The sequence below is a fragment of the Ranitomeya variabilis genome, chromosome 4 (genome assembly GCF_051348905.1).
Source record: "Ranitomeya variabilis isolate aRanVar5 chromosome 4, aRanVar5.hap1, whole genome shotgun sequence".
Taxonomy (NCBI): domain Eukaryota; kingdom Metazoa; phylum Chordata; class Amphibia; order Anura; family Dendrobatidae; genus Ranitomeya; species Ranitomeya variabilis.
In genome coordinates, this window is record NC_135235.1 from 37,699,172 (window position 1) to 37,715,718 (window position 16,547).

At 45.3% G+C, this 16,547-nt stretch overlaps 1 protein-coding gene across 2 annotated transcripts in view; it reads left to right on the forward strand.

The window, feature by feature from the left end:
• The window catches only part of ALDH18A1 (aldehyde dehydrogenase 18 family member A1), a 70,865-nt gene that overhangs the window by 16,762 nt on the left and 37,556 nt on the right, over positions 1-16,547 (forward strand). For both annotated transcript variants that reach the window (XM_077258359.1, XM_077258360.1), the window contains exons 8-13: positions 6,268-6,392; positions 10,118-10,262; positions 12,319-12,392; positions 13,522-13,621; positions 14,601-14,821; positions 15,327-15,464. In XM_077258359.1, the coding sequence (XP_077114474.1) occupies positions 6,268-6,392; positions 10,118-10,262; positions 12,319-12,392; positions 13,522-13,621; positions 14,601-14,821; positions 15,327-15,464 (803 nt within the window). The remainder of the gene's footprint in view (positions 1-6,267; positions 6,393-10,117; positions 10,263-12,318; positions 12,393-13,521; positions 13,622-14,600; positions 14,822-15,326; positions 15,465-16,547) is intronic.

Sequence of the window (16,547 nt, forward strand, 5' to 3'; positions counted from 1 at the left end):
TTCAGACCCAAAGAACTCTTCTTACTTTTACCTTTTACAACGGACGAAGGGGGCGACGGATTCTTTCATGTTCCGATCTCCCCCGAACCAACAACAGGCGACCACGGGAGTTTCACCTCTCCGTATCCTCTCCTGCGACGTGGGAAGCCACTGCCTGAGCTGATTCTAGGGGCGACGGGCCCCTTCAAGGGCACCGATCTCCCCCCTCCCTTATCAGACGAGCACTGGAGTGTCACCTTCAGTATCCTCTTCTGCAGCCAGGCCTATTGCCGGACATCAGCCCTGCCCACCAGGTTTTACCCTCGGCTGTACAGAGGCACTCTCCAGCGTGGCGTCCGAGCAGCTCCCACTGCACCACCACTATTAAGAGCGGATGGTACAAGGAGGCGGACGGTTCCTCTCCTCCTCCCTGCTAAAGGGACGATGGATTGAGGTCTTCTCTATCCCTGCACCGTCCAAACAGCAGCGACAGCAAAGGTTTCCTTCTTAATGACCTGCTGAACAGAGCTGCATACTCTGCCTTGCTGCAGATTCCTAGGTAAGTGCTGGGATTTGTGCGGCTGGAGGGCTCTGCGTAACCGGCGGTTCTTTCGCCCTCCTTCCCTTTTTTCCAAGCGGCGGGGTTTTTACCCTTCTTTCACTCGGCACCAAAAATTTAGCCCCAGGCTTCAGCTGCGTGTAGGCCGCAACCCGCAGTCTCCGCCCATGCTAGGCCGCGCGTTTAAGCTCCGCCTCCCTATTCAGGCGCTTCTCGCTCAGGACGAGAACACCACATATCCTCGGCGGCCATGTTCATCTCCCTGCCGCTTCCGGACACGAGCTGTGTACATCCGGAAGCGGCTGCGGCATCGGTCCCGGCGCTGCTTTCAGCGCTGGAGAATCTAATCCAACGCTGACGGGGGATTCAGGAACCAGGTAGGGAGACGCCGCTCCATCCCTCCCCCCGCTCTCCTTTCCCCAACAACCCCTCCGACAGCAGAGGTGGATAATGTAAAAAAAAAACAAAAAAAAAACTTCAACCATTATACAGGCCATAAACGCAGAAGTATTCCCTGGTCCTTGAGCTAGTCTTAAAAGGCTCCCGACCAGCCACTCCGGTCTTAGTTTCACGACCAGCATCCCCTGGTCTTAAGGGTACATGACAAGCATTCTCTGCTCTTTAGGTCATGACCAACCAGAAACCGGTCACTTTTACCAGAGTACTTAGTTCCAGTGAGCTCAGGAGCCCTCCGCCGCCACAGATCCCGGCTCTTCCCACAGTACCTAGTTCTCCTCAAGGAGCTTCTCCTCTGGCGTAATCCTTGAAAAATGCCCCGGTCTTAAAGGCATATGACCAGCATGCCCTGGTCTTAAAGGCACGTGACCAGTATGCCCTGGTCTTAAGGCTCATGACCAGTATGCCCTGGTCTTAAAGGCACGTGACCAGTATGCCCTGGTTTTAAAGGCACGTGACCAGTCTGCCCTGGTCTTAAAGGGTACATGACCAGTATGCCCTGGTCTTAAAGGGTACATGACTAGTATGCCCTGGTCTTAAAGGGTACATGACTAGTATGCCCTGGTCTTAAAGGTACATGACCAGTATGCCCTGGGCTTAAAGGTACATGACCAGTATGCCCTGGGCTTAAAGGTACATGACCAGTATGCCCTGGGCTTAAAGGTACATGACCAGCATGCCCTGGTCTTCAGGCACATGACCAGCATGCCCTGGTCTTCAGGCACATGACCAGCATGCCCTGGTCTTAAAGCCCCATGACCAGTATGCTCTGGTCTCAGAGACGCATGCCCGGTATGCCCTGGCATGACCAGTAGGCCCTGGTTCTTAAAGGCACATGACCATTTAAAGGCACATAAACAGTATGCCCCCCTAAAGGCACAAGACCAGCATTCCCTAGTCTTAAAGGCGCATGACCAGTATTTACTGGTCTTAAGGGCACATCATCAATCCGAAGCTGGTCACCCTAACTGAGCTCTGGAGCCTTCCGCCACTCATCCCCTAACCGCAACCCATGGTTTTCTCGGACCAAGAGATTGAATCCCTCTGTGAACCCTCTGTGGCTCGAAGTGCTCGCAGGACAGAGATACATGGTCCCTCTCCTACATGGGAGCCGTCGGCTAGCAGGGGCCGCAAGGGTTCTAGAAAAACGTACAGGCGTCTAGAAAACGGAAGTTTTCATTTCCTGATCTCTCCCCTATGATTGGTTGAGAACAACGCTGAATATGGATCGCATATTGCCTTGGATTGCCAGAGCTTCTGAAAAGGAGGGGCTCTCCTATTTATACCATCAACATTGACGAGCGATTCACTGGACAGAAGCCTCTAAGTAGGTTGCCATACCTGGTCTGATTTTTATGGGCGACGGGTCCTTTTTAAGGGCACCGATTCCCCCCACATCTTCAACAGACGAACACATGAAGCGTCGCCTCCATGTATCCTCTTCTGCATCCAGGCCTAATGCCAGACAACCTGCTCTGTCCACCCGGGGACCTCAACTCTGGGGATGTACAGAGGCACACATTTTTGGCGTCCGAGCACCCCCCCCCTTTGTATCACCACTATTTAGCGGATGATGCAAGAAAGCGGACGATTCCTCTCCACGTCCCTGTTAAGAGGATGGTGGATCGAGGGTTCCTAATTTTCTACTCTGCACGACGATGGCAAGAGACCTGCTGGTTGCAGCCCCGCATTCTGCCACTTGGCAGACTAACCGGGTAGAATTTCTTATGGTGTACCAACCAGTATCCCTGCCCGAGGTATCATCATTTAAAATACCACAGACGGTCGGATAGCAAATCTGATTCGTTCCGTCTTGTGGTTTCGGGTTCAGTGCTCTACCCTTCTTTAGCCACCACATGATGTTGCTTGACCAATAGTCTCCTGGTCAGAGACCTTATCTACTTCGATTCAAATCACATCTTCTGAGCGGGAGACTAACAAGGGATCGTATCTTTTCTACAGACCCAACCAGCAGTGGAAGCGTTGTCCAGGACAGTCTAGATCTAAGGGATCTTGGTTTCAAGAAGGAGGGAATGAAAAATAAGACCATTCCTGGACCTCAAACTTCTAACAACCTTTGACAAGGTCCTCCTTTTTCAGATGGAGTTACATAGTTACATAGTTACATAGTTATTAAGGTTGAAGGAAGACTGTAAGTCCATCTAGTTCAACCCATAGCCTAACCTAACATGCCCTAACATGTTGAGTTCCTCCGCTCAGCCATTACTTCAACAGAACAAAGTGGAGTTTTCTAGCATCCATCGACATTCGGGATTCTTACCCTCACATGCCTATTTTTTCCTCTCTACAATAATCTCTTCGCCTTTCCATTCGCGAACAGCATTTTCAAGTCACGACCTTGCCCTTCAGCCTAGCTACCGCACCAGAGTGGTCGCATGGATCATAGCGGTTGTCATGTGCTTCTTGCGCCCTAGAAGCATGGTCGTCCTTCCCTATTTGGTCGACTTTCTAGCCTCTCTTCCAGGACTGCGCTGAGTCGTCTATATCACTTGCAGTACTTTCTCACTTGGGCTAGCAGCTAAACTTGGACAAGTTTTTTCCTCATTCCCAGCCCAGCAGATCCTTTTTGAGGATGGTCCTGCACAAGAAGGATCTTGAGTCATGGTCGTGGTTTTTCAACAAGAAGCTCGTGCACTTAGTCTCTCATTCCCGCAGTTCATTCAACTCGCTAGGACGGTTCTGGGGAAAAAAGACGACAATGGAAGCAGTTTCTTTCGCTCCGCTCGTTTTCAGTCAGTCAATCAGGCTTTCAAAGGGCAGTCTCTAGCTCCTTTCTCATCTGGAGCCTTCTCCTGGTCCAATGATTATTAAGGAATACCAATGCCAGTCTTCTTCTCCCGATCATTGCACTGGGGATCCGAACGGTACAGCTAATCCTACAGCAGGTCTACTGCCTTCAAGCGGGTCAACCATCCGTCTTCAATTGGATAACGCCACGGCTGCGCTGTACGTCAACCATCTAGCAGGTACCCACAGTCAAGCGCCATGACCGAGGTGCCTCGCACTCTCTGATGGGCCGAGATCTATCACTCCGTGATCTCAGCAGTACATATCCCTGGAGTAGAACACTGAGCGGCAGACATATTCAGCCATCAGGGTTTCTCCTCAAGTGAGTGGGAACTTCACTCGGAAGTCTTCCATCAGATCTGCCTTCACTGGAGTTCTCCAGATGTAGGTCGGATGGCGTCCAAATTGATCACTAATGTACTCCAGTTCATGGTTTGACCTCGAAATCCATGACCATCGCAGTGCATGCTCGTTTTCTTCCATGGTTCCAATTTTCCATAACCCCTCTTCCACTACTTCTGAGATCTTTTTGGAAGCAGAAAGGGCCCCAGTGATCCCGGGAGACCACTGACAATGTCAGGTTCTCTCGCTTGCCGTACTAGTATTTTGTCCGGCTTATTGCGACAAAACTGCAAATATGGAATTTCTTGCAGAGAGTCTTCACCCGTAGCTTTTTCTCTATCGCGTACCGTTAGATCTGTGGGACCTTAATGGTCCTGGGGATCTTATAGTAGACTCCTTTTTTGACCCGGACAGATTTTACTATCAGGGATGGTCGCTCCCCTTATTTCTCTGCGTACCTGTCGTCCTGAGGAGTCTTCAGAGCTCGCCACTCTGTTCTTTCAGACTTTTTTCCTTATTACCATCAAGGCAAGGTTGCCCTCAGGCCGTCTCCTTTCCCTCGTTGCCAAGGTAGTATTGTATTCCCACTGTTGCAGGGGCATCGTCCTCTCATCTCTTTCGGCTCTAGTCCACACAACGGAATGGGTTCTCCATGATCTGGAAGAAGTATATACTCTGAGTGGGTACGTATCGAGGACGGCGTCCTTCCGAAGGTTGGACACTTTACTTGGGCTTCTCGAGGGTAAGTAGGCTTCCTGACGGTCACAGGAAGGGTTTAGCCGTTTCATCGGCCATGTTAGCCTGGTGGATTCTTTTCACCATCCAGGAGTCCTTCCGTGCTAGACGTCAGCCTATCTCCCTGTCTGAGGGCTCTAGGTACCAGACGTCGGCAAGCACGACCGCAGGCTTGCGAATTCCTCCATTCCGCATGCATTCTTGAAGCACTATAATTCACACACTTCCACAGATGTCAGTCTGGGCAGGCGGACTCTGCAGGCCACGGTTACGCACTTGTAAGTAGCGGTTACACCGGCCTGATCTGATGTTGTCCCCACCCAGGGACTGCTTTGGGACGTCCCATGGTCTGTGTCCCCCAATGAGGCGAAGGAGAAATAGGGATTTTTGTGTACTCACCGTAAAATCCTTTTCTCCGAGCCAATCATTGGGGGACACAGCTCCCTCCCTATTATTAGTTTGTGCTTGTTTTTTTTTTTTTTATAATTTTACATGCTATTCTCTCATATGTAATGTGACATGCTATACGCTCATGTTATTGATCTCCTACTGCTTTTGCACCGAACTGGTTAGCTGTGAGCCAGCAGGAGGGTGTATACTGCAGGGGAGGAGCTAACTTTCTTTGTTTTCACTTAGTGTCAGCCTCCTAGTGGCAGCAGCATACACCCATGGTCTGTATCCCCCAATGATTGGCTCGGAGAAAAGGATTTTTCGGTGAGTACACAAAAATCCCTATTTTCCTACTCCTAAGATCAGATCTGGTGCGCAGAAAAAAAAACCCGCTTAACAGAACAGCCAATTGAATACTGCCCAGTAGAGTTGAGCGACTTTTACGTTTTTTAGGATCGAGTCGGGTTTCGTGAAACCCGACTTTCTCAAAAGTTGGATCGTGTGAAATCGGCCGATTATTGCGAAAAGTACTGAAACACGAAACCCAATGCAAGTCAATGGGGATCTCGCTCTCTCTCACGGTAAGATGGCGGTTATACCCCCACCCCCTGTGACGCCGCAGAAAGCAAGACAAGACCTATGTCATCACGCTGCCCACACTTTTTCATTGGCTGAAAAATGGCGGTTAAAGCGTCATATGAAACGCGACTTTGGCGCGAAGATCGCCGACCGCATGGCCGACCCCACACTGGGATCGGCTCGGGTTTCACGAAACCCGACTTTGCTGAAAGTCGGCGACTTATGATATTGACCGATCCGTTTCGCTCAACCCTACTGCCCAGCATTTGGACAAAAAATTTGGTCTTGTGAAATTAGCTGAATATTAGTCACGGAGATCTTTATGCATTCAGATTAAATAGCAAAATAGGTTTCTACAATATGCAAGCGGACTTGTTTCATTGACATTCAAAAGTTGCCTTATACTTCTTTGCTTGCAGGACTTTTCGACAGCCCACCTGGATCGGATGATGCCAAACTTATTGACATTTTCTATCCGGGAGACCAGCAGTCGGTGACATTTGGAACCAAATCAAGAGTTGGCATGGGAGGCATGGAGGCCAAGGTGCAGCCAGACAGTATATGTTTTACATTTATTTATGTTTTGTATATATTGATAATGTAGCAGAGTTCTGGGATATGTGATGACATGGAGTCTGTGTATCCAGGAACGTGGAGGAAGGAAAACATTGAAATACACTACATATTCTATTACCGTGCTGTATGAATCTGTGAGATCTGAGCTCCATGACCGGAGTGGAGAGGATTGATGAATGGGAGATGGGGCCCAGTATTGGGCAGCCGCTGCTAAGCAATGTACGGCTCACTGTTGGGGGAGCCGGGTGTCTGATCCCAAATTTGAGTTATTATACAGACAAGTCATCAATTGCTAAAACCTGTACCACCCCTTTAAATATGAAAGGGTTTTCCTGGATTGAGATATTTTGAAAGCCAAACTCATAATGCCACATGAGAATGTACGATGAGCTCCGATCGCTGCTGTATAACTAGTCAGATGTTTCTGTCAATCTCTGACGGCATCATTTTGATGGATTGGTTAGTGATCGCATGGTGCCGATGGGATACCATGGCAGCCAGGGGTGACTGAAGATCCCCCTTTGCTGACATTTTGGTCCTCCTGTGAAAATATAATTTCTCCTAAAAAATTGCAGGTTCAAGTCCTCTAGGGGGGTGACTAACATTAAAAAAACCAAACCGTTGAAATCGCCTCTTTTCTTAGTTCAAAATAAATAAAAAAGAAAACAAACATATTTGGTGTCGTTGTTTTCGTAAGAGTTTGATCTATCTAAGGAGAGAGGAAATGGTTTAACAAGATACTCCAGGGAGGTCAAAATGTAATATAACATTAAAAACTCTAAAAGCTCATGTCCATGGTACTGTTTGCAATCGTCACTTTGTGCTTTCTGGCTTCTGTGTAGTCGACATGACATAGGCGCCAATACCAATCAGTGAGCATAGTGGCTTTTCCCGTGTAGATGGGGGGAAAAAAAAATCAAAACGTTTTCAAGCGTCTCCCATCCACTCCAAAATAATGAAAATTTGTACTTTAAAATTTATATGTACCCCAAAATCGCATAAATAATAACGTCGGTGTGCCACACAAAAAAAAAAAAAACAAGCTCACACTATCTGAAAAATGTTTGGGTCTTAGATAATGGTGACGCTATTTATTAATTATTATTATTATTATTATTATTAATTTTATTTTTTTAATTTTGAAATTGCCCTGAAAAATTGTCGCCAGATCATTTTTACCTCGAAATATACGCTGTAAAAACTAAACCCTTTTTTTTTTCTCCAACATTTCACACTCATCCCTCATGTGGCCATGTTGGCATGTTGGCAGAAAAGTAAAACCATTCTGGCTTTTGGAGGAAAAGGGCAAAAATGGCAAACCGTGAGACTCTTAGGCTGGTTTCACATTTGCATTTTTTGCCGCAGCGTTTTTCCGCAAAAAAAGCATGCGTTTTTTTTGCATGCGTTTTGCCGCGTTTGACAACGCATGCGTTTTTTCCATGCTTGCGTTTGGTTGCAGAAATGCAACATGTAGTAATTTCTAGAGGCATTTTTTTTGCCGCAAAAAACGTATTGCTGTCCTATGTAAACTCATGCGTTTTTATAGAAAAAAACAAGACTACACACTGATAAGCCACCCCCCACCATCAAGATGATAAAGGGATCCAAACCCTAACCCTACCCCTGACTTTAAAGCCGGTAATTCAATTGCCGGCTTTTCATTTCTCCTGCCTAAACCCGACAGGATATGAGACATGGTTTACATACAGTAAACCATCTCATATCCCCCTTTTTTTTTGCATATTCCACACTACTAATGTTAGTAGTGTGCATGTGCAAAATTTCAGCGCTGTAGCTGCTTAAATAAAGGGTTAAATGGCGGAAAAAATTGGCGTGGGCTCCCGCGCAATTTTCTCCGCCAGAATGGTAAAGCCAGGGACTGAGGGCAGATATTAATAGCCAGGAGCGGGTCCATGGTTATTGCCCCCCCCCCCCCCCCGTGGCTAAAAACATCTGCCCCCAGCCACCCCAGAAAAGGCACATCTGGAAGATGCGCCTATTCTGGCACTTGGCCACTCTTTTCCCACTCCCTGTAGCGGTGGGATATGGGGTAATGAAGGGTTAATGCCACCTTGCTATTGTAAGGTGACATTAAGCCAGATTAATAATGGAGAGGCGTCAATTACGGTATGTCACCTATCCATTATTAATCCAATTGTATGAAATGGTTAAAGAAAACACACACACAATATTGCAAAGTATTTTAATGAAATAAACACACAGGTTGTTGTAATATTTTATTGCTCTCTCAATCCACCTGAAGACCCTCATTCTGTAACAAATTAAAAATAATAAACCAACAATATACATACCTTCCGTAGATCTGTGACGTCCCACGATGTAAATCCATCTGAAGGGGTTAAAATATTTTACAGGCAGGAGCTCTGCTATAATGCAGCTGTGCTCGTGCCTGTAAACCCCGGGGAATGAAGGTAATGTAGGTCAATGACCTATAGTTACCTTCAGTCGCGGTGATGCGCCCTCTGCTGGATGTCCTCATATGACGTCGAGTGTGGGAAAAAGTTCCCAGGCTCCAGTTCATGAGGACATCCAGCAGGGGGCGCATCACCGCGACTTAAGGTAACTATAGGTCATTGACCTACATTACCTTCATTCCCCGGGGTTTACAGGCACGAGCACAGCTGCATTATAGCAGAGCTCCTGCCTGTAAAATATTTTAACCCCTTCAGATGGATTTACATCGTGGGACGTCACAGATCTACGGAAGGTATGTATATTGTTGGTTTATTATTTTTAATTTGTTACAGATCGAGGGTCTTCAGGTGGATTGAGAGAGCAATAAAATATTACAACAACCTGTGTGTTTATTTAATTAAAATACTTTGCAATATTGTGTGTGTGTTTTCTTTAACCATTTCATACAATTGGATTAATAATGGATAGGTGTCATAATTGACGCCTCTCCATTATTAATCCGGCTTAATGTCACCTTACAATAGCAAGGTGACATTAACCCTTCATTACCCCATATCCCACCGCTACATGGGAGTGGGAAGAGTGGCCAAGTGCCAGAATAGGCGCATCTTCCAGATGTGCCTTTTCTGGGGTGGCTGGGGGCAGATGTTTTTAGCCAGGGGGGGCCAATAACCATGGACCCTCTCCTGGCTATTAATATCTGCCCTCAGTCACTGGCTTTACCATTCCGGCGGAGAAAATTGCGCGGGAGCCCACGCCAATTTTTTCCGCAATTTAACCCTTAAATTTAATAGCTACAGCGCCGAAATTTTGCACATACACACTACTAACATTAGTAGTGTGGCATATGCAAAAAAAAAAGGGGGATATGACATGGTTTACTTTCTCATATCATGTCGGGTTTTTAGGCAGGAGAAATGAAAAGCTGGCAATTGAATTACCGGCTTTTCACATATATCGCACTGAAGTAAATATTGCTTTTTCTATTTATATTGGGTTTTCTAGATGATTTTGATAATTGGCAGCTGTCACACACTTCTCAGCATGCGTTTCAAAAACGCAAACGCAGGAAAAAACGCATGTAAATGCGGCAAAACAGCGCTTTTTTTTCTGCATGCAAAAACGCATGCGTCTAAAAAATGCAGCGTTTGCACGCATTTGCATGCGTTTTTTCACCACATGCGTTTGCGTTAAAAACGCTGCGTTTTTAAACGCAAATGTGAAACTAGCCTTATTCATTTATTTTTGCCTTTGCAGGTGAAGGCTGCCCTGTGGGCCCTTCAGGGTGGCACCTCTGTTGTGATTGCAAATGGAACTCATCCAAAAATATCCGGCCATGTCATTACTGACATTGTTGAAGGGAAAAAAGTTGGCACCTTCTTTTCAGAAGTAAAACCTGCCGGTGAGTTAATAAATATCAGTGACCTTTAATATTAAAGGCCAGGGACTGTTGAAATTGCATTGTTGTACCATATAGAAAAACTATAAAGGTGGCTTAGTTCTTTTTTTTTTTTTTTTCTTTCTTTAACCTGTGGATTTTGATGCAGATTTTGGTTTTGAGCCACAGACAGATTGGATCCAGCACGAAGGAGACTTATAACTTTATAACTCTCTCTCCTTTTATTTCCCCCCCCCCCCATTCCTAAATTTAGCTGGAAAAAAAATGAATGAAAAAACTGCATCTGCATCTTTCCGAAATACACTGGTGATCCACTATCAAGTTAATAGTTGCCAATAGCAACCAATCAGCGCTAAGCTTTCATTTTGTAAACTGCTGGGGAAAAATGAAAGCTGAGCAGTGATTGGTTGCTAGGGGAAACAAAGACACTTTTTAGAAATGAGGCCTACTGTGTATGACACCAGCCTATGTTGCCTGATTCACCAAGACTAGTTTGTCACCAATCTTGATGAAAAGTCCCTTGGTGGAAGCTGCTGCACACCTCTTTGTTTACTTTTTGTGCATCTTTCTGGTTGCCCTTCTGCCAGAATCCAAACACTATAACAGCTTCATTGGATTTCATCCTTACTTTCTTGCCCTTCAGAAGAGTTGTGCATCCAGCATGTAGACACCAAGGACCCAATTCATTACTGAATTTGTGCCTTTTTAATTTTGGTGTTTTTCACCTATTTTCCATTTGCACCTTATTCTGCCAATTTGCACTATTTTATGTGCTTTCCTATTCCTTCCTTCCTTTTTAAAACATTGCAAATTTACTCCAGTCCCCGCTCCTCAGACTGATTCTCTGTATGCCTGAAATTTTTGCTCAAATTTACTGTAACCTCAGCGGAACATGTGATTTTTCCTGCTAAAAAGTTTGAAGATACAATGCCTTGTGAAAGTATTCAGCCCCCTGGAACTTTTCAACCTTTTCCCACACATCATGCTTCAAACATAAAGATACCAAATGTAAATTTTTGGTGAAGAATCAACAACAAGTGGAACACAATTGTGAAGTTGAACGGAATTTATTGGTTATTTTACATTTTTGTGGAAATTCAAAAACTGAAAAGTGGGGCGTGCAATATTATTCGGCCCCTTTACTTTCAGTGCAGCAAACTCACTCCAGAAGTTCATTGTGGATCTCTGAATGATCCAATGTTGTCCTAAATGCCTAATGATGATAAATATAATCCACCTGTGTGTAATCAAGTCTCCGTATAAAGGCACCTGCTCTGTGATAGTCTCAGGGTTCTGTTTGAAGCACAGAGCATCATGTATATGCCGTGTACACGCACACGCACACACATTACCACCATCGGAACACCGTCGCGAACTTGCTGCCTCCGGGATCAGCCGAATGATTCACTGACTGCCGCCATCTTTGTACAGAAGGAGCGCATGCGCAGTTTTAATGTGACCGCTGCTATCTGTCTGCACAAAGATGGCGGCGGTCTGATTTACTGTGCCTGTGTGAATTCCGCTCAGTAAATCATTCAACTGATCCCAGCGGCAGATGCACGACGTGTCTACAGGCAGAGGAAGCCGGTCACATTAAATGGGTTTTCCCACGAACGAAAGTTCATTTTAAAAACTGTCTGTGTCTGACCATGTACGAGAGCACATGGGGTACACAGGTCAAAGAAGAGATGACATGAGAGGAGAAGACAGCAGATGGGGGAGAGAGAGAGAGCACACAGGGGTGAGAGAGACAGAGCACAGGGGGGAGCTCAAACAGGACAGCACATGAGGGGAGAGCACAGGAAGGAGAGAGACAGCAGACAAGGGGGATAGCACATGGGGTAGACAGGTCAAAGAAGAGCGCACAGACGAGAGAAGTCAGCACATGAGGAAAGAGAGGGTGGATAGGTGGGTGAGCACATGGCGGGACAGATTCTCAACGCTGCAAAGCCAGCCCCCATCATGACATTACCGCCCTCCTGATGCGATCGCAACGGGCCTCCATCTAGTTTCTATATAAATACAATCGCATTCTCATATTTTTTTTATATATATTTAGGGCCCACTGTGGAGCAACAGGCTGAAATGGCGCGGACAGGTGGAAGGAATCTGTCAACACTAAGGCCAGAGCAGGTGATTCTGCGTCCACACCTTCCATATGTATCACAATGGCATTGTGTTGTTGTAGCGTACATAGGTTGCAGCAGCATGTGATGGAATTGTAGAGATGGAACAACCAACCTGTTCATTCTGAGTCTCCATCCACGATGTAGTTGTCGAATTAAATCTGTATTACACCAAGTTAGAAACAAGTCTGTGTCACACTCCGCTCCTGCTAAAATCGTAGGCGCAATGTTGAAATTGATGCAATTGGCTGTTTGTTTGTTTTTTAATATTCTTATAGTGAGCACTAAGACGGTGTTGATCTTATACAACATTTCTTCTCTCATTGATGTAAGTTTGAGAATACTGTATGGTATGTGGCAGGATCAGTACAGGATAAGTAATGTATGTGCACAGTAACTGCACCAGCAGAATAGCGAGTGCAGCTCTGGGGTATAATACAGGATGTAACTCCGGATCAGTAATGCAATGTATGTACTCAGTGACTGCACCAGCAGAATAGTGAGTGCAGCTCTGGGGTATAATACAGGATGTAACTCAGGATCAGTATAAGATCAGTAAAGTAATGTATGTACACAGTGACTGCACCAGCAGAATAGTGAGTGCAGCTCTGGAGGATAATACAGGATGTAACTCAGGATCAGTAATGTAATGTATGTACACAGTGACTGCACCAGCAGAATAGTGAGTGCAGCTCTGGAGGATAATACAGGATGTAACTCAGGATCAGTAATGTAATGTATGTACACAGTGACTGCACCAGCAGAATAGTGAGTGCAGCTCTGGGGTATAATACAGGATGTAACTCAGGATCAGTAATGTAATGTATGTACACAGTGACTGCACCAGCAGACTAGTGAGTGCAGCTCTGGGGTATAATACAGGATGTAACTCAGGATCAGTAATGTAATGCATGTGCGCAGTGACTGCACCAGCAGAATAGTGAGTGCAGCTCTGGAGTATAATTCAGGAGGTAACTCCGAGTCAGGCTGCAGTCGCTGATGTAGATCTCAGTGTTATAAATTGCACATGATCGGTGGGGAATTCTCTTACAAATTTTCCAGTGGGGTCTATGATCTAGGAGTAGGCAGTCTATTAAACTTTATTCTGAATGCTAAAATGTTATATCTTCCAACAGAGAGCAGAAATCATTTTTCACCTCGCCGATTTACTTACCGATCACAGAGATGAAATTCTGGCTGCAAACAGAAAGGACATGGAAGAAGCAGAGGAGAAAGGTTGGTTATTTCCATAGACCTGATCTAGGAGGAGGAACATGACAGGTCTAAAATTTTGGCAGGGATCAGAAATGGAGAACCTAAGGTTGGGAGCGAAAAAATGGCATATAGGTGTTTGTCAAGAATAGAAAAAAAGGCTGCTTTTTTTTTTTTTTTGTACCCATTTGTCTATGGGCTGTATTGGGCATTTTTAAATCCGTCCTATTTTAAACGATTTTCCTGGGATTACAATATTGATGGGCTATCCATATCTGATCAGTGGGTCTAATACTTGCCACCCGTCACTGATCAGCTGTATAAACCTCTTTGGCTGCAGGGAGCGTAGACTCAGGAGCTGAACTCACTGTCAGTCTCTGATACTGGCATTCTAGTGGTGCAGTCCTGATGTGGCATCTTTTTGGGCACCCATTGCCAATCTGCCAAACCTCTCCAGCTGTATGATCACAAGAGAAGAGGAAGATGGGTCACTGGCCGCTGGACCCCATCGCAGCAGTCTTTGTGCTTCTGTGAAGATTGATTTCTTGTTTTATATATTGTAATGCTTCTGTATTGCAGTACAGCAAAATCCACAAAGATTGCAGGCTCAAGTCCACTAGAAAGACTAAAAATTGAAGTGAAAATTTTAAAAATACATTTTACAAATATTAAACAAAAAATAAAAATATAAAAGTTTTAATAACACCCCTGCATTTTTTTATGGAAAAAAATCAAATTGCCAGAATTTCCCAAACCCAAAAAACACAATGTTAAAATGGTGGTTTGTTTGCAGCATTTCCCCTCACCAGGATTTTTTTTTTTTTTAACCTGTCTTCCAGAACATTGTATGCTAAAATGGTGTCATTCAATGCTTCAACTCGTCCTGCAAAAACAAACCCACATGTTCTTGGGTGGATCGAAAAATAAAAATAGGTCTAGCTCTGTGAAGAATGGAGCGAATCGTTTCACTGTTATTAATTTTTTTAATATATTATTGTTCTAGGAAGACTGGCTGTTCCGCTATTGAAAAGATTGAGCCTCTCAACAGCAAAACTGAACAGCTTGGCCATAGGACTTCGGCAGATCGCTGCCTCCTCCCAGGACAGCGTCGGCCGGGTCATACGGAGAACACGAATCGCCAAAGAATTGGAACTGGAACAAGTTACTGTTCCAATAGGAGTCCTGCTCGTTATTTTCGAGTCTCGTCCAGACTGCCTTCCTCAGGTACTACAAACCATTTAACATGATTATTGCATTACATACACTGCACCGTGGGAAACCTTACACAGTCCAGAATTATGTAATTCTTATTATATGTTCAAAGTGGTCAGCATTAGACTCCTCTGCTATCCAGATATAAAGTTATTAAAACACAAACAATAAAGTCATGTTAGGAGTTTTAGCACTTGGATCCCCACTGCTCAGAGTCTTGCCTCCCTCAGATATTGGAGCCGACTTCATGGAAAGACTATGAGCCAATTTTCAGTCTTGGAAGGAGAGCAGCGCTGAGCCGAGTTCATCTTTTCTTCTGTTTTAGTGATCTCTCGGGGGGGGGGGGGTTCTTCATCCAGACCTCCGCCAATCAACACTTCTGATGTGGCAAAACTTTTTCCAGAAGTGCAGATACACTACAAATATCCAGACATTTGTTGTTCTTCTTACGGCCTTCATGTTGAAATCTGTCATGCAGATCCTGATTACTGTTCTTGCTTTGTGCCATTTTCACCAGGTTTCGGCATTGGCTATTGCAAGCGGCAATGGTTTGTTGTTAAAAGGTGGAAAAGAGGCGTCTAACAGCAACCAGACTCTGTACCGGCTCACCCAAGAGGCGCTGTCCATTCATGGGGTTAAGGATGCCATCCAGCTGGTACATAGATTTTTATTTATTTTATTTTTTACACTTTTTTTACTTTGATAATTATAAATGTGCTGTTTTTGTTGTTGTATCTGTCTTTTTCTGAACTCCACTTCTCCTCCTTTCTGATTTTACCATAGACCACAACAAAGTTGAGTTGAACTTTGATGTGGTCATAAATCAGCTGAGAGGGGCTGACTGCCATGAGGAAGAGGAGGCGCTGTGCTGCTCTCCCACTCTGCATCCTGTCATTTCCTAGGCTATTAGCTGTCAAATATTGATTCCTTTGCACCCAAGGCCATGGGCAACGTTGCTGGAATATATGGAGAAGCGTTAAAGTGCACTTAGGCATGGTGAAAAGCAAGTATCAGAAGGAGCAGAGTCGAGATAGCGTACCTTCCGACATGGACCCTTCTCCCCCCACAACAGACATAGTGAGAGTGGCTGAGGCTGCTGCACCAAACCTGGGGAGATTTGCTAGACTGACCTTACACCCTGATGATTCTTCAGGTGATTTATAACCTGATCCGGTATGCTGGCAGGGGACGCAATGTGGCAAAATGGCACAACAGTTAGGCTGCCGTCACACTAGCAGTATTTGGTCAGTATTTTACATCAGTATTTGTAAGCCAAAACCAGGAGTGGAACAATTAGAGGAAAAGTATAATAGAAACACGTCATCACTTTTGCATTTATCACCCATTGCTGGTTTTGGCTTACAAATACTGATGTAAAATACTGACCAAATACTGCTAGTGTGACGGCAGCCTTAAACAGAGAAGTGCAGGAAATACAGAGCACTAACAACACCTGTGCAGAAGATAACCCAGCCACTGATTCTCGGCAAGACCCTGCACTACAAGATGTGTTCTGCTAGCAGTTCAAAGCGGCGATACACTTGGGCTGAAGCGACGCCATGTGCCAGCAGAGAGGGCTCTGTGTGCCCTCTCTGGCACGCGTGCCATAGGTTCGCAATCAATGCCCTATATCCATGGAGCAATGGAGAGCGAGTCTGTAACCTGTTCCCAAATTATCTCCCTGTGAGGCCCAAAGGCTCTCGACTAGATTTAATTCACAGAGTATACAAAACTCCGA